Consider the following 26,547-nt stretch of genomic DNA (forward strand, 5'->3'; position numbering starts at 1 on the left):
CCGTTAGTGGACAGCCGTTGCTATGCTTACTCTGTGAGTTCACAGCCCGTGATTGTATCCCCTGTGTTGTCTACGTTCGGGTGAAATGAAGTGATTGCTGTTGTTAATAGCATGTCGCCTGGCCCAAATAGCTACCTCTGTTGCTAGAGAGAAAACACAGATGTTGTTCAGTGTTGGAGTGACTAATGGTGTTGACTGGAAGTGAAGCGCAGGTTTGTATCAGGCAACAACCAGAAGAATCCAACCACCCCTCAGCTGCTGTTGCTGGCCTTAAGTTGCTGTGTGGAGGGCGGCCCATTGGGTTAAATGGGGACACTTGAAGCATGAGAGTCTCCAGCTCAATGGGTTTAAAAAGAAGGAGACGATTACTTGTGATCCCCTCTTTCATAGCAAGATCATAATAAGGTCAAAGCATTAGTCCAGTGTGTGTGTGTGTGTGTGTGTGTGTGCGTGTGTGTGTGTATGGTATGTGTGTGTGTGTTCATTTGTAATCTCTATTCTTCCCCCTGAAAATGATTGAATCAGCTAGGTGCACCTGCCACCCAGCTCAAGGCGACTGACCACACACTTTTTTTTACGCCATCCTCTCTCATTCACTATTCATGACGGCAGGTACTGCATGTATGCGCGTAGGAGACATTGCAACAGAACACATGCTTGACATGGGTCTGGTAAAAGGCCTGGAGTTTTTCCTGATCCGGTCACATGGATTAGCACAATATACCCAACCTCACACACATCCGCCTACAGCACAGCAGGAGCTGAATATTCTCATTGCTATTATCCTCACGCTCTCACAACAACTGTTGCACAGCACCAGAGAGACAGATTAGCTAGTGTTCAGTTAGCGGTGCCCTTGCCTATGTGGTTTATAGTGAGTAAACTGTAATTGCTTTCTACAGACTAATGGCACTGTGTAATTATTCCATTAGACTTTGTGCAAGCTGCTGTTATTGAGACCCTCTGGGTTTTCTCAGTCCCGCCACAAGATCACATATTAGTGAGCATGCTCGGATGTGCTAACAAGCTATTTTAGCAGACGGACAGTCGTTGGCTGGCTTTAAGCCTGTAACTGCTGCACTAAGGATACACTGTATGTGGTGCTTCAAAATGAGCTGCAGTAGGCCTATGTCAGAGCCTTATACAGCATGTCCTTACTGTATGGCAGGGTTCATCAGAGACAATGCAAAGGGGATGTGCTCCAGTCCTGTATTAGTTTAGACAATACCGGAGGCAACACCTGTTTTACCTCTGCGGAATATAGGCAACATTCCTCTACTCCCACAGAGAGGTAGAAGGTAGTTGCCCTGCTTCCAGAGAATGGGGACACTAACAATGACACACACTCCCTCTTTGTCTCCATAGCCCTCCTGTCCAGGCCAGGGGAGATAGCTGAGGCAGGGCGGTGCTGGGGCGGGGCTGGGAGGGTGGAGGGGATTACAGGAGACCAGGGACGAGCCAGAGACACCCCAGGGATGGGCTCAGATTATTTTGGGATAAACTATTGTTTTTGTCATGGCTTATTTTTGGGACACGTGTCATTGAAATACCCATGTGTGTGTGTGTATATGAAGAGACATAGAAAGTGATATGCAAAGCAAGATTCAATATGCATGTATATTTTCCTTATGGTTACTTAACGGAATGCATAATTATTAGAATCAATATTGCATATTTCAATGAAGATATTATTACCATGTTCAGATCATGTTAAAATGCATCCTATTCATCAACGTCTAGGGCTCTTTGGGTTGTGTCTTGTTTGTGAATGAACAAGAGAGAATAGAGACTGTTGAATGAAGGAGATTGCCGTACCTTGGAGAGGATGAGTGAAACTTCATTGGTCTGCTTGTCTGTGACCAGCATGAACACCTCCTCCTCGTTGCCAGACTCCAGCCTGTAATTCACCTGCCAGCTGTCTCCTCCCCTCTCATCAGCATCCAACGCTGACACCGCCGTTACCGTGGCTCCCAAAGGAGCATCCTCTGCCAGGTGGAAGGGGCCGTACTAAGATAGAAGGGGAGAAGGGAGAGAGAAAGGTGAGAGGAGAAAGGGAGCGAGGAGGGGGAAAAGATAATGAAGCATGGGCTACTACATCTGCATAGCTTTATTTTGGGCTCCCGAGTGGCACAATGGTCTAAGGCACTGTCTCAGTGCTAGAGATGACAGATGCTGGTTCAATTCCAGGCTGTATCACAACCGGCCGTGATTGGGAGTCCCATAGGGCGCCGCACAATTAGCCCAGTGTAGGCTGTCATTGTAAATAAGAATTTCTTCTTAACTGACCTTTTCAGGGGCAGAACGACCTTGTCAGCTCAGGGGTTTGAACTTGCAACCTTCCGGTTACTAGTCCAACGCTCTAACCACTAGGCTACCCTGCCGCCCCGGCAATTATCTCTGGGGTTTTAGGCTGGGTATCTGTAAAGCACTGTGTGACAACTATTGAAAAGGACTTTATAAAATAAATGTGATTGATTTTTAAAAATGTATTATTTAGTATTATATTGATTTTGTTTGGAATTTGCACTTTTTGGACGACTCCATTGGTTCCGTTGTTCCAGGCTAACTAGCTAACTATAATCTAGGTTATGTATTTGACCCAGGTCTGGTGTGTGTATGCAGGCATGTCCCCTGTGGCCCTGTGTTGTTGACCTTCATTCACACACCTCCTATCTCTCTGCTTGGGAGTCCTTTAATCAGCCACTCACTATGGCCCTCCACTGAAATGACTGTGTCTCTGATCTGCCTGCCCGGGCTAGAGGGTCGCTGATACCATGGGTCTCACCACTCACCTGCCAGCTCCCTACAAACCCGATCACATGTTGCTGGAAAAAGCAGGGGCACTCTGGCGTGACCCACTCAAGAGCTTTTTCCACCTCTGTGTGTGTGTGTGTGTGTGTGTGTGTGTGTGTGTGTGTGTGTGTGTGTGTGTGTGTGTGTGTGTGTGTGTGTGTGTGTGTGTGTGTGTGTGTGTGTGTGTGTGTGTGTGTGTGTGTGTGTGTGTGTGTGTGTGTGTGCCAGAGTGACAGAATATGAGCCTGGGGCTGGCATCGACTCAAAAAATGATCGACAGCATTATTGAGGTGCATAGAGAATCCATAATGAGAATGAATGTAAATCTTTTGGCATGGATTGAACCCAATGAGGAACAAACTGGATGACACTGGAATAACTCTAGAGTAGGAATATGTCTCCTGTATCTTATCAGTACCTTCTCTCACTCCGAGAGCATCTAAACATAACAAGCACAGTTAGGGTTTACATTGACTTAGTCTAGCACCAGTGAGGACAACAACAGCTTTGTGCTTCATTGTCACATGTCCCCATTTTAAGATGGCGATTTGCTCCCACATCTTTCACAACTATCCTGTCTCCTGCATTATTCAGGAGGTGTGGGTGTAGACTGTTTTCCATTCTGGAACAGTATGTGAGAAAATGGTCTATCTTTGGCCCGTATACTGCATACCTTGAGGCCAGCGCTAATCCAATGTTGTCTCATTGTGACCTCAGTGGTGACTTCATTATTCATGAGGATCGACTATGGAAAAGGCCGCTGGAAACACTGACTGTCCCCAAAGATGCTCTCATAGATCAAAAATAGTGTTTATGTTAAGACTAAGGTCCCTTTCAGGGACACTCCCCCCGGACCAGAGGAGATGACGACACTGTGCGGCTAATGAGATTTCCTATGAGTCACTTCTAAGGGCTTTATATTGACAAATTCCAGAACAACGACGTAGTTAATTTCTGTACTAGAAGGGATGCATTTTTTCACTTTTAACCAAGTATTTCATATTTAATCTAGAACTGCTTTTTTAGACCAGTGAGCTCAGACATAATAGTAAATATTGCTCAGTGCGAAAATTTTTCTATAAAGATGTGAAATGTTTCCGACTGCTGTATGTGTGAGGGACATCATTTAGAGCTGTCTTATGGCGACGCTGTGGATTTGCCTATTCTATAAATAAAGGATTCTCACAGGCCTCATCTGAGCCTGATTCAGATTAACTCAGAGAACATTGTCCATTTGGAGCACAATGAGAAATAAACCCTACAATAATATGGTTCCATCTTTAAAGTTGTAGGATACTCATTTGATCACCCTGTTGTAGGAGAACTTTCCAGCAATGCAGGAAATGTAAAACATGTCGTGTATTTGAGGTTTGAAAATGCTTCTGAAGTTTGTCATTTCCTCTTTGAAATTTCAGACTTGATTCTCTCCCTTACGAAAAATTGTCCATTAATTATAATCCACATAATAATTCACATTTTCTGTTGCTGAAGGATTACTTTCTTGCTGTAGCAAACTGGCTCAAATGAAGGTCCTACATTTGTATAAGCCTGAGATTAAAGCTTGGATCCCCCTCAAAGCACTCCATCTCGCTCCCCTCTGGGAAATCAAATCAGTGACCTGGAGGGAGAGTTCACACAGCAGCCATCCAACAGAAGAGAAACATCTAATATACTGTATAAGAGAGAGATTTTCAATGAGTGCCCTGAATCACGTCTATCCCGGAAAACCCAAAATCACACTGTCAGTCCCCTCTTCAGCCTGGGTAAAGGTACCTCGTGTGGAGTGAAGACGGGTGGGTTGTTGTTTTCGTCCTGCACTGTCACAACCACAGTACAGGAGCTGTTTAAGCCTGCAAATGAAATCATCATCAGAGAGAGATAGGCTCCATTAGTGAGTCATTTCGTTTGGCATGCCTCTTTCATACTGAAGCCCTCAGTCTTAATCATGATCATCAGTCACTGTAGTGATATTTAAACAATATTCTCCTCAAAGGAAGCAGAGGGAAAACCTCCAACGTTACTGCTAGTCTAAAACTAATTTACCCTATCACTGCACCCGTGTCTACATATCACAATAGGTTACTACTATAGAGTATCTCTGGATTAGCTTTACATTGTACTATGTATACATTATCTTTGTGGAAGTAATCCCTCACCCCTCTCCCTAACACCACAGAACCACATTGCCATGCAGTACTGTTGGTCACCTTTAGCGTCCTCGGCAGTGATGGTCAATGTGTACTGTGGGGCGGCTCCCTCCAGGTTGTCTGCCTGCACTGAGATGACCCCAGAGTCACGGTCCACCCGGAACAAGGCACGAGGGCTCTCTGGGATCTGGCCAACCAGCCGGTAGAAGATCCTCACGTTATCTGTTTTCGGATCATCGTTGTCGGCTGCTTGAACTGTGAGGATTTCCGTCCCTGGGAAAAGTGCAAAGTCCTCACAGATTAGTGTGTGGGCAAAAACAAATTTTCTTTGAGTGAGAAACACAGAATCCTTTTTTGAGCGTACTGATGAATTTCTCCATGGTTTTTTATTTTGGAGTATTTCGTTTCAAGCGTAAACAAAAGGCCTTTGCGATCCAGTATGTTCCAGAGTTGTCTGTAGGTGTGTTAAAAGAGTGTTCTGAGGGTTGTGCCTCACCCCGTGGGGCGAGCTCCTTGACCACGGTGTGGTACTGTGTGGTAGGGAACGTGGGCCTGTTGTCGTTGGCATCGCCCACCATCACCCTCAGCTCCACAGGCTTGGCGATCTCCCTGCCATCCGGACGCTCCACCACGATGCTGATCTGGAACTAACAGACAGAGGCACATGGGGTCATGTGCTTTTACAAAGTGTCCAGATCAAATCTCCCTGCCTGGACACACAGTGAGACCACAGACAGACACACTGGAATAACACAAAGTGCCAGCTCTCAGCCAGGAAAGATCTTCATGTTCTGTATTGAACATGGCACAATTACACACTTGAACCATAGTCTGAGATGAAGCTTCCTTCCTTCACTTTCTTAGAATAGATGGAGGGTTGGAGGTATGTGGGGTGTATGTGTGTGAATGAAATAAGTTGTTGCTTTTTTAGAGTGCAGATTGTTCGCCCCCCCCCTCCCCTCTCCCCCCTCCCCCCTCCCCCTTTCACTCCAAACCTGTCTTTAGAAGATGAAGCCATTAGGTTAACGATAGGCAGTGACAGTGCCAACACTCAGCGTGTCCATTCATTCCTTGACTGCTACTCAGCTCACAGAACTTAGGCATTTTGCTTGTATAGCGCCTTCTTTGACACATCCAGAGATGATTCATCATCTATACGGGCACGCAACTTTGTCGACACCAAGCGAGAGGTACTGTACATGTGCATGCATCCCCTTCGTCCTCTCCTCCCTCTTCCCTCCATCAGCTGTAAGGGTCAAATTTCACTGACATATGAGTCTCAGTCAGTCAGCGGGGAACCATCTCAATCAGGGAACCTGGACTGCCTCACTCGTGTTGTGTGAGGAGGTGGATCGATAGCCTGTGACTCAGTGTGATGCATGATGGAACATGACAACTCCATCATGATAGGTGACAGTCACTGCCAGGTAGGGAGAGAGGAGAAGGAGGGAAGAGGGTGTGTGTCTAGCTTTATAATTACTGTACTATAGGTATAGTTCAGACAGAATAGACTCTCTGAGGGCTTTCTGTAGAAACAGCACATCCAATACAGTGATGTATTTTTCCTTGTGTCAGACCAGTGAGCAGTAAGGTCTCTGGCCAGACACGTTGCTTGCTACTCTGCAGAATGAACCCAAAGTCAACCTGTGCCAAAAAGTGATGTTTATCTAATCCTGTACAGTTTTGGAGCTTAGCTTCTTGGCAAACTGCAGAGGAGGAAAAAAGACACGTTGGGATTTGAATCATGATGCTCCTTTTCTTGTTTACCCCAATTTTCCTCTGTCCTTACAGTGTAATGTTGTACATCACATGACATGAATATGCGTTCGCGGCCCTAACAAGTCCTTACTATATGACATAGACAGGAGGTACGATACAATATGAATGAAAAATGTGTGGTCACTCACCTGGTCCTGAGTCTCTCTGTCTAGTGGGGCGTTGAGAGAGATGACTCCCTCTCTGCTGACAGTGAACAGCATCTCTGGGAATTCCCCCTCCAGGCTATACTCTACCAGACCTCCACTCCACTTCACCTAGACACAGTATAGGGAAGCAGGGAAAGCACAGAACAGCTCATAAACTGAACATGGTCAGTTCAACGTTCTCTCTGAACTGCGGGATTGTAGGATTGATCCCCCTCTTCCGCTGTTCCCACTCTCTGTCTCTCTCATGTACCTAGGCTTTACTAGAAAGGGAACCCTGACCTTTAGTAAAAACCTGTGAGGTGTTTAACCTGTTATGATAAAATGCTGTGTCAATGTACAGGAAGTGATGAGGACCAGAGACCTCTTCCAAAACAAAAGCTCATACATGTTGGATGGGGAGCTTCCACTGATTTAAACCACAGGGCCGGACAGGGTATGATTGGCTCAGAGGACCCCATGAAACAGCACCCAAGAAGGAGAGGTCGCCGGCAGAGACACAGGGGGCATGTGCATCTCCTCAACACACTGTCACACTCCACTCCATTGTTTTGGAGCTGGCTCCCCAAACACTGAGGCTGTGTATACACAAGCCCCTCTTCTCACGACTGCTGTCCTCCTTTGAAGAGATGTAGTATATAACAATGTTATTAATGACTTGGTTGTTCTAAAAATGGATATGAGTTGAATACACTGTAGCTGATGTAATGTTTTGCTTTCTGTGCTTTTTTTAACAGCTTGCAGTGCACGCTCTGTCTTCTCTGTCACCTTGTGAATAAGCAGTCTTAAAGGGCAATTCCGACACTTTTCAACCTCATATTCATTATCTCCAGCATCATACTGGTGTCTGCATATGTGAAAACGGCGTGTTTCTATGATCTGTGGTTAAAAATATTTTTTAAAAGTCCTCAAAATGTATCTGTGACATCAGTGATTTTCAAAACCTGCAATGAGTTTCTAGCCAGAGGGAAGGTCTTTTCTTTCTCCTTGCGTCACCAAGAAATTCTCACAGTGTTTGAAAATCACAATTTTTAAAATGTTTTCACTTTTGATGTCGTCGGGTAGAACTTTGGAACTTTGTAGATTTTTCTTCAAAACTTTGAAATGCGCCGTTTTCACATTTGTAGACACTGCTATTGTGCTGGAGATAATGAAAATGAGGTTGAAAAGTGGGGTAATTGCCCGTTAAGTGCATAACTACTGTATTTCTAATAGACAAATCTGACTTCGATGTATACAATGTGGAATTCTCCTGCCTTGATTTAGCCTAATCGTTATTTTGGAAAAAGACCAAAAATGACCAAAGAGGAGCAATGCTTCTTGAGATCAACAACCAAAGTGCAGCTGTATCAATATCAATGACTGAAGGAAGATATTGCACGATAGAAGACAAACCCATCAGCATAACGCTTTATGTGTCTCACAACATTTTACTGAGTAGAAACACGACTTTCCATGCTGCTGATAGTAAAGGGCTCCCAGCCATACTCAGTCTTTCAACATGACCCCCCCATCTGCTTGGTAACAGCACAGCTATGAGTCCTACCGCCTACATACACATGGTGGTAAATGCAGAGTGGGTGGAGAGAGGCTTTTCCCATCATGTAGGCAACGTCACCAGTGGTGGATTCTACACTGTTAACCCTTTACATGGACATGCAGATGTGGAGTTATGTGCTGCCCTGACAACTATAATTATAATATAGTAATAGCATGTTGACAAACAGATTACTACTAAGTAAATGCACTGTAAAAAAACACAAGTAATAGCCGATATAATATTTACATCGCAGTATAAAATAGTATACATCATGATAAAATAGTATACATCATGATGATTTGTGGACTTTTGTAGCTCTTGGCTCAGTTGGTAGAGCATGACGCTTGTAACACCAAGGTAGTGGGTTTGACTCCCGGGACCACTCATCCATATAATATATGCACGCATGACTGTGGATAAAAGCGTCTGCTAAATGGCATATATTATTATTATTTTGCAATCAGATTTAAAAGAAGCTTCTAGTTTTGTGAGGATTTGAGAATCTCAAGAACAGAGTCATCTTGTACTTTAAACCTGAGCCATGCTTTTCTGTCAGCAGCCCACCTCCCCGACCCTGCCTCTGTGCTGTGAAGAGCTCTAGAGTACAACCTCTAGCACATTCTCTCTCTCTCTCTCTCTCTCTCTCTCTCTCTCTCTCTCTCTCTCTCTCTCTCTCTCTCTCTCTCTCTCTCTCTCTCTCTCTCTCTCACAAACACACATAGACACACACATTTATGTTTTCCGGCAGAGATTAGGAGGATTTGCTTGAGATTTTGCCTGTCCACATTTGGATGGATTTTATTTTATGTTGGTAAATTGGCATTGAAAATGTGAAAAAAGATCAAATCTGCCCATGTTTTGAGTCCACACGTTTTCAGTGGGCGGATGGCACTGGCGTGAGTGAGAGGAGGAGGAGAGGGAGAAGAGGAGGAGGAGGGGAGTTACTGTGGCGACACCCACAGACCACACTGAAATGTAGAAATACACATATTTGCAGCAAATCATGACTTTATGTTCTCAAGTTTGCATTAGTGTCTTAAGGTCTCGAGTTTGCATTTCTGACCATGTTCCAGTGTTATAAGCACCTATATATATAGAACAGACTATTGTTCCATTGTTATAAGCACCTATATATAGAACAGACTATTGTTCCATTGTTATAAGCACCTATATATAGAACAGACTATTGTTCCATTGTTGTAAGCACCTATATATAGAACACATACTATTGTTCCATTGTTGTAAGCACCTATATATAGAACAGACTATTGTTCCATTGTTGTAAGCACCTATATATAGAACAGACTATTGTTCCAGTGTTATAAGCACCTATATATAGAACAGACTATTGTTCCATTGTTGTAAGCACCTACATATAGAACAGACTATTGTTCCAGTGTTATAAGCACCTATATATAGAACAGACTATTGTTCCATTGTTGTAAGCACCTATATATAGAACAGACTATTGTTCCATTGTTGTAAGCACCTACATATAGAACACAGACTATTGTTCCAGTGTTATAAGCACCTACATATAGAACACAGACTATTGTTCCATTGTTGTAAGCACCTATATATAGAACACAGACTATTGTTCCAGTGTTATAAGCACCTATATATAGAACAGACTATTGTTCCAGTGTTATAAGCACCTACATATAGAACACAGACTATTGTTCCATTGTTGTAAGCACCTATATATAGAAAACAGACTATTGTTCCATTGTTGTAAGCACCTATATATAGAACAGACTATTGTTCCATTGTTGTAAGCACCTACATATAGAACACAGACTATTGTTCCAGTGTTATAAGCACCTACATATAGAACACAGACTATTGTTCCATTGTTGTAAGCACCTATATATAGAACAGACTATTGTTCCATTGTTGTAAGCACCTATATATAGAACAGACTATTGTTCCAGTGTTATAAGCACCTATATATAGAACACAGACTATTGTTCCATTGTTGTAAGCACCTATATATAGAAAACAGACTATTGTTCCATTGTTGTAAGCACCTATATATAGAACAGACTATTGTTCCATTGTTGTAAGCACCTATATATAGAACAGACTATTGTTCCATTGTTGTAACCACCTATAGAAAGACCGCAGACTATTGTTCCATTATTGTAAGCACCTATATATAGACCACAGACTATTGTTCCAGTGTTATAAGCACCTACATATAGAACACAGACTATTGTTCCATTGTTGTAAGCACCTATATATAGAACAGACTATTGTTCCATTGTTGTAAGCACCTATATATAGAACAGACTATTGTCCCAGTGTTATAAGCACCTATATATAGAAAACAGACTATTGTTCCATTGTTGTAAGCACCTATATATAGAACAGACTATTGTTTCAGTGTTATAAGCACCTATATATAGAAAACAGACTATTGTTCCATTGTTGTAAGCACCTATATATAGAACAGACTATTGCTCCATTGTTGTAAGCACCTATATATAGAACAGACTATTGTTCCAGTGTTATAAGCACCTATATATAGAACAGACTATTGTTCCAGTGTTATAAGCACCTATATATAGAACAGACTATTGTTCCATTGTTGTAAGCACCTATATATAGAACAGACTATTGTTCCATTTTTGTAAGCACCTATATATAGAACAGACTATTGTTCCATTTTTGTAAGCACCTATATATAGAAAACAGACTATTGTTCCATTGTTGTAAGCACCTATATATAGAACACAGACTATTATTCCATTGTTGTAAGCACCTATATATAGAACAGACTATTGTTCCATTGTTGTAAGCACCTATATATAGAACAGACTATTGTTCCATTGTTGTAAGCACCTATATATAGAACAGACTATTGTTCCATTGTTGTAAGCACCTATATATAGAACACAGACTATTGTTCCATTGTTGTAAGCACCTATATATAGAACAGACTATTGTTCCATTGTTGTAAGCACCTATATATAGAAAACAGACTATTGTTCCATTGTTGTAAGCACCTATATATAGAACACAGACTATTATTCCATTGTTGTAAGCACCTATATATAGAACAGACTATTGTTCCATTGTTGTAAGCACCTATATATAGAACAGACTATTGTTCCATTGTTGTAAGCACCTATATATAGAACACAGACTATTGTTCCATTGTTGTAAGCACCTATATATAGAACACAGACTATTGTTCCATTGTTGTAAGCACCTATATATAGAAAACAGACTATTGTTCCATTGTTGTAAGCACCTATATATAGAAAACAGACTATTGTTCCATTGTTGTAAGCACCGATATATAGAAAACAGACTATTGTTCCAATGTTGTAAGCACCTATATATAGAAAACAGGCTATTGTTCCATTGTTGTAAGCACCTACATATAGAAAACAGGCTATTGTTCCATTGTTGTAAGCACCTATATATAGAACACAGACTATTGTTCCATTGTTGTAAGCACCTATATATAGAACACAGACTATTGTTCCATTGTTGTAAGCACCTATATATAGAACACATACTATTGTTCCATTGTTGTAAGCACCTATATATAGAACGCAGACTATTGTTCCATTGTTGTAAGCACCTATATATAGAACATAGACTATTGTTCCATTGTTGTAAGCACCTATATATAGAACACAGACTATTGTTCCATTGTTGTAAGCACCTATATATAGAAAACAGACTATTGTTCCATTGTTGTAAGCACCTATATATAGAAAACAAACTATTGTTCCAATGTTATAAGCACCTATATATAGAACACAGACTATTGTTCCATTGTTGTAAGCACCTATATATAGAACACAGACTATTGTTCCATTGTTGTAAGCACCTATATATAGAACAGACTATTGTTCCATTGTTGTAAGCACCTATATATAGAACACAGACTATTGTTCCATTGTTGTAAGCACCTATATATAGAAAACAGACTATTGTTCCATTGTTGTAAGCACCTATATATAGAACACAGACTATTGTTCCATTGTTGTAAGCACCTATATATAGAAAACAGACTATTGTTCCATTGTTGTAAGCACCTATATATAGAAAACAGACTATTGTTCCAATGTTGTAAGCACCTATATATAGAACACAGACTATTGTTCCATTGTTGTAAGCACCTATATATAGAACACAGACTATTGTTCCATTGTTGTAAGCACCTATATATAGAACAGACTATTGTTCCATTGTTGTAAGCACCTATATATAGAACACAGACTATTGTTCCATTGTTGTAAGCACCTATATATAGAACACAGACTATTGTTCCATTGTTGTAAGCACCTATATATAGAACACAGACTATTGTTCCATTGTTGTAAGCATCTATATATAGAAAACAGACTATTGTTCCATTGTTGTAAGCACCTATATATAGAACACAGACTATTGTTCCATTGTTATAAGCACCTATATATAGAAAACAGACTATTGTTCCATTGTTGTAAGCACCTATATATAGAAAACAGACTATTGTTCCATTGTTGTAAGCACCTACATATAGAACACAGACTATTGTTCCATTGTTGTAAGCACCTATATATAGAAAACAGACTATTGTTTTCCAGACTAATAAATGTTGGTAGAGATGGAGAGAAGATCCATGCTACTGAGTAGTTACAGAACGTCCTGTTTTCCTCTTTCTGATAATGTCAGATGTTTCCAGTTATTTACACAGCTTTAGTGATTTGGTGCTGATGCAAGCACTGGGCCGTGGCTGATGTTATAAATTTTGAATAACAAGCTAAAGGTCAGACTGTAAAGAAGACCAGGTGCAGATACAGAGACACTGGCCCCGCACAGAGCACAGAGACTATTCAATCACAACCGCTAAGTCAGAAACAAAGTGTGAGGTTTGATTGAACAATCTTTGACATTATAGACACACACACACACACAGACACACACACACACACACACACCAACAGCGGGAACGGAACCTCAGGCTGCAGTGACTCAGGCAGGGGAAAGCCTAGGGGTATGAATGACATTAATAATGCACACCTTGGTCTCTTATACAAGGAAACCCCAGGGGGGTCACCCATTCCATTCCATTATTAAATTTTACAATGAACAGTCAAATAAAATACTGGATGAAAGTTCACAGTGTTTGATATTTGTCAGATGATCCCTTTCCATGATTCTATACTAGAGGCAAAGGTCACCTGAGCATGTAATGTATGCAGGAATATCCCTGAAAGCATCACTGTGTGTCACCTGTGAGATGGGGATGGAGAAGGAGCATGATACTAGTCACCTGTAAGATGGGGTAGGGGTAGGCCAGGGAGGTTCTACCTGTGAGGTGGGAATGGGATAGGGGCCAGGGTGATTCTACCTGTGAGATGAGGATGGGGTAGGGGCCAGGGAGGTTCTACCTGTGAGATGGGGATGGGGTAGGGGCCAGGGTGATTCTACCTGTGAGATGAGGATGGGGTAGGGGCCAGGGAGGTTCTACCTGTGAGATGGGGATGGGGTAGGGGCCAGGAAGGTTATACCTGTGAGATGGGGTAGGGGCCAGGAAGGTTATACCTGTGAGATGTGGATGGGGTAGGGACCAGGAAGGTTCTACCTGTGAGATGGGGATGGGGTAGGGGCCAGGGAGGTACCTGTGAGATGGGGTAGGGGCCAGGGAGGTTCTACCTGTGAGATGGGGATGGGACCTGGCCGTGCTGCTGCTCCAGTTTCAACTGTTCTGCCTTATTATTATTCGACCATGCTGGTCATAAATGAACATTTGAACATCTTGGCCATGTTCTGTTAAAATCTCCACCCGGCACAGCCAGAAGAGGACTGGCCACCCCACATATGCTCTCTCTAATTCTCTCTTTCTTTCTCTCTCTCGGAGGACCTGAGCCCTAGGACCATGCCCCAGGACTACCTGACATGATGACTCCTTGCTGTCCCCAGTCCACCTGACCGTGCTGCTGCTCCAGTTTCAACTGTTCTGCCTTATTATTATTCGACCATGCTGGTCATTTATGAACATTTGAACATCTTGGCCATGTTCTGTTATAATCTCCACCCGGCACAGCCAGAAGAGGACTGGCCACCCCACATAGCCTGGTTCCTCTCTAGGTTTCTTCCTAGGTTTTGGCCTTTCTAGGGAGTTTTTCCTAGCCACCGTGCTTCTACACCTGAATTGCTTGCTGTTTGGGGTTTTAGGCTGGATTTCTGTACAGCACTTTGAGATATCAGCTGATGTACGAAGGGCTATATAAATACATTTGATTTGATTTGATGTTTTGATTTCATAGGGTCCAGGGAGGTTCTACCTGTGAGATGGGGATGGGATAGGGTCCAGGGAGGTTCTACCTGTGAGATGGGGATGGGGTAGGGGCCAGGGAGGTTCTCCTGGAGGCGAACAGGGTCCGGTGACGCCCAGGTGTTCCCCGTCACCTCCACTGTCACGATGCCCGTGGAGAAGAAAGCGTTGGGTTTCCCCCCCATGTCCTTCACCATCACTGACAGCTTGTAGCGACCACACATCTCTGGGTCCAGGGTGGAAGCCCCTGGAACACACACACACACATATCAATATATTACAATCAGAGAGCTGCATTACGTTGTTCACAGACAGCACGTTGAAAAAAGCGGGAAAACATTGTTAATAACCCACTAACAAGTACATCATAAAGAAGTAATTAGCTAATTTCACAGTTAAATGGCCCCTATAGCGGCAGCCAATGGGGTGGATTGGGGTTGTTAGTGTTGTCTAGCTTCAGTCAAGCTGTAACATCAGGGCACCAGCACTGTGCAGAAATAGTCAATAAATCCAGAAATAACACCAGCACTGTCCAAATTGGGACTTTTTAAAATCAGATTTAACTGGTGTACATGTGTATGTGTGTACGTATGTGTGTGTGTGTGTACGGGAATGTGCGTGTGTGTATGTGAATTGTGCCCGTGTGTGTATGTGGATTGAGAAGGGGTGTACTAAGTAATTAATTTAACAGTGAACAGAGAAAAGTAAGACAATACCATGTAGAATAAAACAGGGCAGCTGAGTGAGGGGCCTGTAACTCACCGTCCTCAGTGAGAGACACCTCGCCGGTCACAGAGTCTATGAAGAACATGTGACTGGAGGGGATCCTGGGGGTCTGGTCCATCAGGCTGAAGCGCAGGTCAGCATGAGCTGTGTTACGGTCGTCACGGTCAGATGCCCCCACCTGCATGAATGAGATCCCTAGCCAAGAGACAGAGAGACAAGCTTCTGTACCGCTGTGTACATTCACACTGTGATTTGACCAGCATGACAATGCCTCGTTCTTAGAGTGAAACATCCTTACACAGTCGAAATGCTAGTTTTCCTCCTGGACAATCTTGATTTAATTATGATAACCTTCTGACTTTATTCTAACATCATTTGTCATGGCTTTGCATTTGGTAAAAACATTACTTGTTAACATATTTGTATCTACTGTAGTTCATTTGAATAGAGGATCACTTTATGGGGTTATTAATATAATATCCTCTCAATGTAAAGTCTGCTTTTCAATTTCTTCAATTTCCTGAAGGTCATGTCACAATGTAATCAATGGTAACCCACTATTATCTGGTGGTGTGATGCTCACACATGCACACAGCTCCCTCCACTCAAACGTGAGTCCCCTCAGTGACATAAATCCAGACGCTTGAGTCATCTCTGACGTAAGAACTCAAAGAACTACCCCACAATAGCCCAAGATCAGACTGTAGTAAGACTTCAATAAAAAAATATTAAGCACATCACCTCTACTTCTAATACACATACCGTACATGTCCTTCACTAGAGCCATGTGGATAGTTCAGGTGATACTATTCATGTATAAGTCATAAAAATTCAGACATCACTCATCAGTGTGTATTAAGAAATAAACTCATGAATGTGTCACAAATTAAAATCCCTTCTGTGAACTCCGTTATTTGTTTTCTCCTGAATGGTGGATGGGCTCTATGTTCTGGCTAGTACAACCAACCTTTCAGAAGTCCCAGCTGCACACTGCCTCTCATGCTCTCCTCGATAAACACAGGCACGTTGTCGTTTTTGTCAATGACGCATACTTCCACCATAAAGCTCTGAGACTGCACGGATGCTGAGAAGGACACCTGCGAAAAGCACAAAGTAAATGCAAACTGTAAGTATGAAGGGCAAATATAAGTTCATATAGACACATATGGAAGGTAGCCTAAAGATCTACTTTGATTGTAATTAACTAAGGAGTCTATGTCTCATTTGGTGTTGCTAGACAGTACACTGTTTGAGGACATTGTTTCTCTCAAGCCAGAGATAATACACCCCAATTAAAACAAATCATTGCAATATTTCGCATTCAATTTTATGGTATTTTTGATGAGGATGATTATAATTTTGTTCATTGAATTCTCACAGGTCATAATCACATGTATTGTAAACAAATCACTACATGCTTAGATAATGCCATAAATGTGTGACTGTCAACCTGCAGAGAGTAAGATGGCTGCTTCTCTCTGTCCAGAGGCTTCAAGGCGTAAAGAAATCCTGCCTCAACTCCAAAGATCCCCTCATCGTCCCCTGTCACCACCACATCAGTGGAGGTAGCTGGGAGGTTAGGGAGCTGTGTTGGACAAGTACAAAAATATTACTTAAATTTACAAGTCCCTCTTCTGTCACACCCTGATCTGTTTCACCTGTTCAAAAGTGATCGTATCTACCCCCTCCAGGTGTTGCTTATTTTCCCCAGTGTATTTATCCCTGTGTTTCCTGTCTCTCAGTGCCAGATCGCCTTGTATGTTTTGTCAAGTCAATCATCGTGTTTTTCCTGTACTCCTTTTCTGTTCTCTTTTTATAGTCCTCCCGGTTCTGACTCCTGCCGGACTCTGGACTATTTTCCTGCCTGCCTGATCATCCTGCCTGCCCTGACCTTGAATCTGCCTGCCCTTCGGTACCTATTGGACTCCGAACTTGTTTTGACCTTTTGCCTGTACACGACCATTCTCTTGCCTACCCCTTTGGATGAATAAACATTGTAAGACTCCAATCATCTGCCTCTTGTGTCTGCATCTGCGTCTCGCCTTGTGCCTTGAAATCTTCCATACAATTAGACTTTAACTTTAGTATTCTCGGCAAGAGTCACATGTGCAGCTAAAATAAAACTTCTGCTTACTGTGTGTGGGCAAATGTTGACCTTTTACGTCAAAGTTGAAAAGATAACTATGTCACTGCAAGCACAGGAGATCTCTGGGCCTTGTGTAATGTGTTTTTGCTCTGTACATAAAAAGTAAATTGAACATTCACCCATTCTATGATGTGTAAATGGTTGAGTATGTGTATGTGTAGCTCCATCTGGCAATCCTTTTGAATATTTTGAGTGAGCGGTTATGTGTCATAATGACCGTTGATATTTTCCCCCTTATGGAAAACTTGTTCACCGCTGACAGTTTGTTCTCAAGGGTGTCACAAGCTGCTGGCAGAGGGACTGTCACGAAACAGACGCCCTCTGGTCCAGACCCACAATGCCTGTGTCTGGCCCGGCCATGGTCAGGTATGAATGGGTATCCTAGTCATGGTGCTGTGTGACTGTCTGTCGTAAAGGACTGTCATGCAGCCTGGCCTGGTATGGTGTTATTGTTGCATGGCTAGAGCAGCCTATAAAACAGCAGCATGCTGGTGATCTCGTGTTTCCAATCAGCACTGCATGTTTTACGGCTTCACATACCACATAGCAACTGGCTCTCAGCCGCCACAGCCGTGCCAATGATCTCAGCATGCGTTTAACTCCCGAGAACCCAACATTTTGATTTAGTCTGGGAAACATATTTTTTGACTGCCCCATAACCTAATTTTAGACCAACAGGCTGAAAAGTGTATATTTAAGACTATGCAGTGGTTGACAAAGTAGCTAATCGTTCAAAACCAAACATTCTTCTCTTGTTATGCCTCTAATGTGTTGACATGAAATGCAAATGTTTTCATGACAGAAATGTACCTTTTTCATTCTTGCATTCATGTTGTGATAAAACAAAACAGCTATCATGTGCCAGAGCAGAATATCTGAGAAGATCAGAGCCGTTCAGATAGTAAAACAGGTGAGAAAACAACTCTGTCAGTGCCTTTTCTGCTCAAGAACACACATTTTTAAGTAATAATGTTGTCCTTTCCACCCTAACACTAAGTTGTGCCAAGTATCTGACCTCCACCATGTCCACCATTAAAGTGAATCTGAGATGTGTTTTGATCATACATCATGCAAAAGGGAAGAACATTGACTTGACTCAAAAAGGCGTCCAATTACAGTGTCAAACACATGCACAGCCGGGACAAACCTGATGATTTATAAGTGCCATTATGAAAAGAATCCTCCTGCCATGAATGCAGGGCTGATGGTCTAGCATTGAACAGACAGCCAGAGGCGTTCCAATTTTTGTTTCGGGATGAGGGGGCTATGCGGGAGTAGCTCCGTCATAATTATATCTTGAGCACTGAGTGTAGTGCAAGAGCGAAACATTGTATGGCCCTTCTCTCTCTTTAACTTGCATACAGCCATTAATACATCAATCTCAGCAGGCCCAGGGTATGATGCATCACACATACTGGCAGCAATATGGAGAGAATTATTCCTTAATTATTATTTCCCAATAAGCAAGCTGCTTTGTTGTAAAAAAATATATATTTATTTTGCATAAATGGTCAATCTAACTGAAATGTCTTACCTTAGCCAGGTACCATGGGAAAATACCATCATAGTTTTCAGGGACGCCAATTTTAAGATTGGCCCCTGAGCACTGTGCAGGAGTCTGAAGTACCACCAACTACACAATTCCAAGGAGACAAAGGACAGCATGAATTTCAATAATTTAGTTTAAGTTTGTTTGCACAAAAACAGTATAAAAAAAGTATAATAATCTGAGATTGCTATCATAACTTGTGAAGGCCACATTCAAAGGAAGCATACTTACAGTCAGTGTAATGAGAAAGATGGACATAACTTATCTTCTAGTCATGTGTTTCTGTAACTGTATATCTGTAAAGTCAGGATGCACAACATTTCCAATCAAACAGTATCTTTTACAAGATAATCAAATCAAATCAATCAAATCTTTTACATTTGGGAACACATGGTTTCTAGAATTTCTGTCTTGTTTCTGATTGATTCTCACTGTTATAAAGCAGAGAAAGAAAGATGGAGAAAGAGAACGACAGAGAAAAACCAGTGTGAATGCTGCATGTGCAACTATTCTATTTTACTAATCTTTAAAAAAATATATAATAATTAAACGAGACCTACCAATCTGCAGAATCAACCATCTTTAAAATTTAAAAAAAGTAAATAAATACAACTTCAATAGGCCTACACCTGTGCAAGAAAATGTTTCATTTAAATGCCTGTTAGGTTAAACATATACTCAGTAGCCACAGGCAGTAGGCCTACATGGTACATTAATGTCTCATCACATTCACAGACCAAAAAGCTGAACTAACCCTGCAACCTGGACTCAAAGGTAGACGTAACATAGTAAATTAAAATCTGGGTCACTCAAATTAGTTTATGTTTCAAATGATAATTTCTATATGTTGCGAATTCCAATTTGTGTGATATTTTATTAATTACAATTTGTTCAATATGTTACAAATTTGAATGATATGTTAAGAATTACAATTTGTTTTGGCTAACGTTAGCTAGGTGGCTAACACTAACGTTCGCTAGGTGGCTAACACTAACGTTAGCTAGGTGGCTAACATTAGCTAGGTTAGGGGTTAACCTGTTACTCCTACCCCCTACTTTTTCGAACATTCTGTTAAAAATCGCGCAACATTTCAGCGCCCTGCTACTCATGCCAGGAATATAGTATATGCATATGATTAGTATGTGTGGATAGAAAACACTCAGACGTTTATAAAACTGGTTAAATCCCGGCTGTGACTATAACAGAACGTGCATTTCATCGAAAAGCGCAGGAAAATCTGATCACTGAAAATGGGAAAATATATCCATGCGCCACTAGAACCCATTGTTGAATGTGATCCACATTAAATGGGGCCGAGGTTGCAATACCTACAGCTTCCACACGATGTCTAGAGTCTTGTCATTTGCCTACGATTTGTTTCTTGGTCAAACGGACACAAGGTAGTGCATTTCTTCCGGTCTCCGACCGGATATTTTGGTTGACATTACCCGGACATTATTTCCAGACGTACAGCTATAGAATATACATCGCCTCGTGATCAATTTGATCGCTTATTAACATTTACTAATACCTAAAGTTGCATTACAAAAGTATTTCGAAGTGTTTTGTGAAAGTTTATCGTCAACTTTTTTAATTTAAAAAAATGGCGTTACGTTATAAAACGCAATTTTTTTCCTTGATCACACAGTCTTCATAGATCGATATCTAGGCTATATATGGACCGATTTAATCGAAAAAAAAGACCCAATAGTGATGTTTATGGGACATCTAGGAGTGCCAACAAAGAAGATGGTCAAAGGTAATGAATGTTTTATATTTTATTTGTGCGTTTTGTGTAGCGCCGTCTATGCTAATTATTTTGTTTACGTCCCCTGTGGGTCTTTTGGGGTGTTACATGCTATCAGATAATAGCTTCTCATGCTTTCGCCCAAAAGCATTTTAAAAATCTGACTTGTTGCCTGGATTCACAACGAGTGTAGCTTTAATTCAGTACCCTGCATGTGTATTTTAATGAACGTTTGAGTTTTAACGAGTGCTATTAGCATTTAGCGTAGTGCATTTGCATTTCCAGATGTCTAGATGGGACGCCTGCGTGTCGGGTAGGAGCAAGAGGTTAATGGTTAGGGGAAGGGTTAGCTAACATGCTAAGTAGTTGCAAAGTCACAAAAAAGTAGTAAGTAGTTTCAAAGTTATGCACCCGACCAACAACCCTCCTTTAGTTTTTGCCTTAAGTAGCCTTCTGTCTTGTGTAACCATACCGAAGCCATACTATTTTGAGTGTACTATGTCACGTATAGTCTATGAAACCGGGCTGCACTCTCTGTTTCCAGCACACGATTACACCTGCGACACAAAACAGCCTAGCAATGAATTGTTCTCTCAATAAAAATAATTCATAAATATTATGACTTTATAGTATGTGTTATATGGTCACAAAGGAGAAGGAATTTGGCACAAGAAAAAGTTAAGGATGAGATTTTGCATTCCAATAAATGACCCCAAATTAAAATTATGCTGGGCACATGTCGTAGGAACCCCTGTGCCTCGCTCATCGAGCCGCAGACAGCAATTCACAACACCCATAGGCCATTCGCTTGGAAAAATATTTAGATGTCTTATTATGATTTACAAAGACCGGCGAATGAAAACAAACGCACTCTCTCAAACTCAACCTGTAGGCCAGAATAAGAGCCTGTACCTCACAAAATCTGAATAAATTACTGGTAAACATCACTTATTTACCTAACACTCCACGATCATCTTTATAACTCCATTTTAATTCGAAAACGTTATATTTCTTTTGTCTTACCTTCTCTCAATCTTGTGCGTGTTCCCTATGAAGGTGGGAGAACGGTTTGAATAGTGTGGAAAAACGAAGTGCGTTTGCAGGACTCTCCAGTTTAATGTTTGACTACCTTGTTTCCTTCCAGTAATTCTGTTGGTCAACAAGACTCCAGTCCACTGAACAATCTAATGAATGAATATTTATGAGGACATAAATCAAATAACAAGGAGGTATGTTTTAAATATATATATACACCTTTCGTTTTTGGTGTAGCCTAATTGTTTTATGATCTGGGTAAGAAAAAATATGGAATAGTTGTATTTCATTTTTTTATTTAAAAAATTCAAATGTAAACATAACGAAATTATTAAATATTAAAAGGAAGTGCAAATCAACTGTATTTAAAGAAAAACATTAAATTCACATGACAAATATAACTTATTGCTTTCTTCATTCACATCTGGACTGAAGGTAAGGACAATAGAATAATGTATTTTTTCCAAAACCTGGCCTAATGCCCATTACACATTATTCATGTGCTCAGTATCATGGCCAAAGTACGAACCTGCGTACCCAGTTTCAAGTAAAAATGACTCCAGGTGACAGAATGCAGTGAAATCACTCATAGTGCTTACATTTCCATTGCTTTTCAGGACAGTGTACCATAATCTAATATTTCATGAGGGCTATATACAACACTACCAACACTAAATGGAGTAGAACCAAACACACTGTCCCCCGTTATCAAGGCAATCTTACAACTCATGGTTTAAAATAACAAGCCTTGGTGGATTTAATATACATAAACATAAGGCAGACAAAAAAAATGAAACCTCATGCAGATCATTAACATGAACATGTCTGTTGTGTTTAATTAATATAATAAAATATATCATTTCTGTACAGCTCTATCAGTCCTTGGGGTTAGTGATAAAAACACACAGCGTCTGGTCTTGAAGGCCTAAGAGAAAAAAGCAGTCCAGATACTGTACTCTCAGAGGACCGAGAGGTCATGGCAGGACTTGGACTTCTGTCTGAAGGCCATCTTCTTGTTCTTCCGGGCCACCATACGGCCCAGGAAACGCTTGGCCTTCTTGCCAATGCTCTCGCGTCGTTTGCAGTTGGCCATACGGCGAGCGTTCTCCTCCTTGCTGTCTTTGCGCAGTCGGATCTGCCGGACCATGCCCTCGAACAGGTCCCTGACGTTGTGGTGGAGATTGGCTGAGGTCTCAATGAACTTGCAGTCAAACACCACAGCGCAGGCACTGCCCTCTGCAACAACAACAAAGAGGGGAGGCGCAGGTGAGAATCTATCGTGTTCCCTGGGGACAGTGACTTCACCCTCACCATTATGCCTTTGCATAACACCTTGATACGAGCTTTAACATTCTAAAATAAGTAGCACTATGCAAATACAGAGATGCCTTGGACAGAAGAGATCACCGTCACTTACCATCCACAGAGACTTCTCTGGACCGCACCAGGTCGCTCTTATTGCCCACAAGGATGATGGGAATGTTTTCAGACTGGCGAGCTCTGCGTAGCTGGATGCGTAGCTCTGACGCCTTCTCAAAGCTGGACTTGTCTGTCACTGAGTAGACGATGATGTAGGCGTCACCTATCCTCATGCACTGTTCCTTCAGCCACTGACTGTTATCCTGCAGGCGAAAGATAAATAGAATTAGATTAGCTACATTGCTTATCTAATCAAAAGCTACAGGTGATCAAATAAAAATTATTATAGTGATATATGATATTATACACCAGCATTAGAGCACTACACATTACGTCAAATGATATGCTATGACTAAGAGCAATTTTACTGAGGGTCAGACTGAAATTGCATAATTTGCATTATATGCCTCACCTGCTCCCAAATGTCGTACAACAAGATGGACGCCTCCTCCTCGTCCACCTCGATCGATCTGTCATATGTGTTTCCTGAAACAAAAGCAAGCAGACAGATAAATACTCCTGGCCCAAATTCTACAAACCCACTAACTTGGTCAAGTGTGAAGTCTCACTCACTATTGCCCATTTATATTGCCCATTTCATGATACCTTTAGTACAGCTTATTAACTCTCAATTAACCCGTATCTGTGATGGGTACTACTGTGCATTACTGTCTCCTTCCCTCAGTCATTGATTTTCATATCTCCCATCCACTATCTCTGCGGCTGTATATGTCAACAGCAGTACTTTGATATATGTGGCGCCTTACTGACTGGATGGAAATAGCAATAATCAATGTACTTCAACTTGTGTGCCAAGATGATATGGAAACCAATCCTATATTTACTTAGTTTGGAGCCTATGCACATTAGCTCTAATGGGGTGCTGAGAACAGCCACAGTCAAACAGTTATTTTCTTTGTTTAAAAAAGTATTGCCTTTGGGTGTATTCTCAATGCTATATAAACTTCAACACCATCATCTTCGGTAACCGTCATCAGACACACACCTGTCTCGTCGCAGTCGTGACCATCCTCGACTCCACCGAAAATACGTGCCAGGCTAGACTTGCCGACACCCTGCTCGCCGAGGAGAACCACCTTGTACACATGTCCCTCCGAGTCGCTGCCGGAGGAGATAACGGAATCCGACGAGTCCGATACACAGCTGTCTCGGTGAGGCTCGCCGGGGGTGTAGGACGTGCAGCGCATGAGGTTGGACAGCTCTCCAGTTTGCACCTTGCGCATCTCGCGGTCGTCCACTGGCATGCTTCTTCTGTGCAGGTTCTGCAGGTGCATGGGAAACGGCATGCTCCCTCTCCTTTTGTCCATGTTCCGCAATTTGTCACCTTTGTTCAAAGTCATTATTTTTTTTGTCTGTGAAATAGATGCGCTCTTTAGTAAGATTCCGCTGTTAACATGAAAAGCAACCAACTCTGACAAAGAATGCATTCCTCATCACTACGCCTATATGTTGATTTAAAAAAAAAAATCCTTTATTTGGCCACAGCTTATATGAACTTTTGTGTCATATTTATTTGAACAAATGAATTTAAGCCAATCATGTGCCTGTATCCTATGATATTAATTACGGTTTGATGGAGCATTGACAATGTTGAAATTGAAGTTGAACTCAAATGGTTTGAAACAGCAATTGCCTAATTAATGTATTATCACGACTGCAAAATCATTCAATTCCATAAGCAAACTTACATTTGATGTGCGTCTGTGGTATTCCAAAATCCTGAATCAGACAATCCAATCCACTTGTGTCTATCCTTTCGTTAGCGTGGTCACTCAGTGAAGGGGAGTTTCGGTTTGATACAGTGAACCGTACGGATCCCCATATTTATCTAGTTGCCGAGCGAGTTACGTCACCATGAGGTTTGCCTCTGAGAGTCACGTCTCTTCGCATTATAGTGCTACGTAACATCATGCCAGGGAGGGAGGAGAGGAAGTGAGGACCGCTCCACAGAAACGTGATTGGAAATTATGCGCGGGCGGGCAGAGGGATTCTCCCCTCCTGCAATGCAATGCCATCGTGCCAGTGATGTAATTATTTTTGCTGAGTAATTCGGGCATTTACTCTCAATATGGGGTAGGCTAACTAGCATAGTTTTAACACCAGTTGGCCCAGAGCCATGGAGAGTTGACCTGACACTGCCTCCGTGCTTTGTGATGGCGCGCGCCACAATGTATATGGACAGGTCAGGTGTTCCCAGCCATTCGTAAGGTTTACCATGTTCAATCAATATTTTAAATAACACGATTAGTTTGTAATTGATAAATGATCTGCTACAAATTGTCAGTGGATTAGCCAAGAGCATCTGAGACGTCAAGCATTTCCAATAGATGCTTCTCACCATTTCGGCCCATAGGTCGCGTAGCCTTGGTGACACGAGTTGTGATGTGAATGAGGTTATTGTGAAAAACAAGCGACGGTTCACCACAGAAATAGGACACATTATCACTTAAAATGACGCCTAGACATATCACTGGGGCCACATGTATCCCAAAGGACTCAGCAAGCGACAGGAAAGAAAGACCATGAAAGAAAACTAATGATGATTTCACCTGTATCAATCTGATTGAGGTTAGTTAATCTAGTCTGTAGTCGCCATCTGCTGGTGGTTATGTGAAATGCACAATGTTATTGTAGGCTGCTGGGACTGCAAGGTCTGTCTTTTACCATTCTGCTTCATGAGAAGGAGAGAAGACCAGTGACAAAGGAAGAATTACTAGCTTACTTCATTATTATATCTGGCAAGTTGGTAAGCCTCATTCCTCGTGATTGGAGACAATGCTCAATACATAAAGTCATTGGGTGGTGTATTGCTGGACAGACTAATGTTAAATGCATTCTCAAGTGACATTAACTGTCACACAGTTTTCAGTTGAATAGCACAATGTTTCCAAAAACATGTATTGGTAAAGTCTTTTCATTGATTGATGTTTTTCTTTGTTGTCAGGGCTTCTTTTGGTGGTCTATGAAACGTGTTTGACTCACTGGGTTACTCTGACTCAGTGGTAGCTTAATCTTTTTATCTTCTGTCTCCATCACTCACATACACTTGCAGAACAGTGTGGAGATGGAGATGTTTTTCTCCATTCTTATAAACAAAGTCCACATTAAGGTACCAGCTGTTTTGTCCTCAGTGACTCAATAGTTATACTGGGTTGCTCCTGTAGTTTCACTAGCATAACATTTTTAACATTGAATAATAGATCAGTCAGCCTACTGAAGCCTGCT

General features: G+C 41.7%; 2 protein-coding genes across 3 annotated transcripts in view; both read right to left on the bottom strand.

Moving 5' to 3' along the window:
• Positions 1-21,937, bottom strand: part of LOC118394303 (cadherin-16-like) — a 35,079-nt gene extending 13,142 nt beyond the window's left edge. The window contains exons 1-12 of one of the 2 annotated variants that reach the window (XM_035787499.2): positions 21,871-21,937; positions 19,332-19,396; positions 19,086-19,184; positions 16,856-16,990; positions 16,373-16,502; positions 15,442-15,600; positions 14,730-14,926; positions 6,848-6,973; positions 5,437-5,587; positions 5,001-5,213; positions 4,567-4,643; positions 1,816-2,007 (exon numbers count right to left, since the gene is read on the bottom strand). In XM_035787499.2, coding sequence (XP_035643392.1) covers positions 1,816-2,007; positions 4,567-4,643; positions 5,001-5,213; positions 5,437-5,587; positions 6,848-6,973; positions 14,730-14,926; positions 15,442-15,600; positions 16,373-16,502; positions 16,856-16,990; positions 19,086-19,184; positions 19,332-19,358 — 1,506 coding nt within the window. In that variant the 5' untranslated portion in view covers positions 19,359-19,396; positions 21,871-21,937. Of the gene's footprint in view, positions 1-1,815; positions 2,008-4,566; positions 4,644-5,000; positions 5,214-5,436; positions 5,588-6,847; positions 6,974-14,729; positions 14,927-15,441; positions 15,601-16,372; positions 16,503-16,855; positions 16,991-19,085; positions 19,185-19,331; positions 19,397-19,660; positions 19,806-21,870 lie in introns of those variants that run through there. The other variant, XM_035787500.2, reaches the window with a different exon arrangement.
• Positions 21,938-22,161: 224 nt separating this feature from the next.
• Positions 22,162-25,145, bottom strand: LOC118393766 (GTP-binding protein RAD-like). Its single transcript, XM_035786813.2, has 5 exons — positions 25,011-25,145; positions 24,308-24,674; positions 23,714-23,787; positions 23,300-23,504; positions 22,162-23,118 (listed from the first exon to the last, which is right to left on the bottom strand). The coding sequence occupies exons 2-5, from the start codon at positions 24,660-24,662 to the stop codon at positions 22,841-22,843; spliced, it is 912 nt and encodes a 303-aa protein (XP_035642706.1). The 5' UTR covers positions 24,663-24,674; positions 25,011-25,145; the 3' UTR covers positions 22,162-22,840.
• Positions 25,146-26,547: the final 1,402 nt, after the last annotated feature.

The sequence above is a fragment of the Oncorhynchus keta genome, chromosome 14 (genome assembly GCF_023373465.1).
Source record: "Oncorhynchus keta strain PuntledgeMale-10-30-2019 chromosome 14, Oket_V2, whole genome shotgun sequence".
Lineage (NCBI taxonomy): Eukaryota > Metazoa > Chordata > Actinopteri > Salmoniformes > Salmonidae > Oncorhynchus > Oncorhynchus keta.

Bases quoted from the DNA above. Each gene is read 5' to 3' on its own strand.
- LOC118393766 (XM_035786813.2), bottom strand. From the start codon at position 24,662: ATGACTTTGAACAAAGGTGACAAATTGCGGAACATGGACAAAAGGAGA. The intron at 23,505-23,713 runs GTGAGGCATATA...TTTCGCCTGCAG, and splicing joins TGTACGACATTTGGGAGCAG to GATAACAGTCAGTGGCTGAA. The intron at 23,119-23,299 runs GTAAGTGACGGT...TTGTTGTTGCAG, and splicing joins CAGAGAAGTCTCTGTGGATG to AGGGCAGTGCCTGCGCTGTG.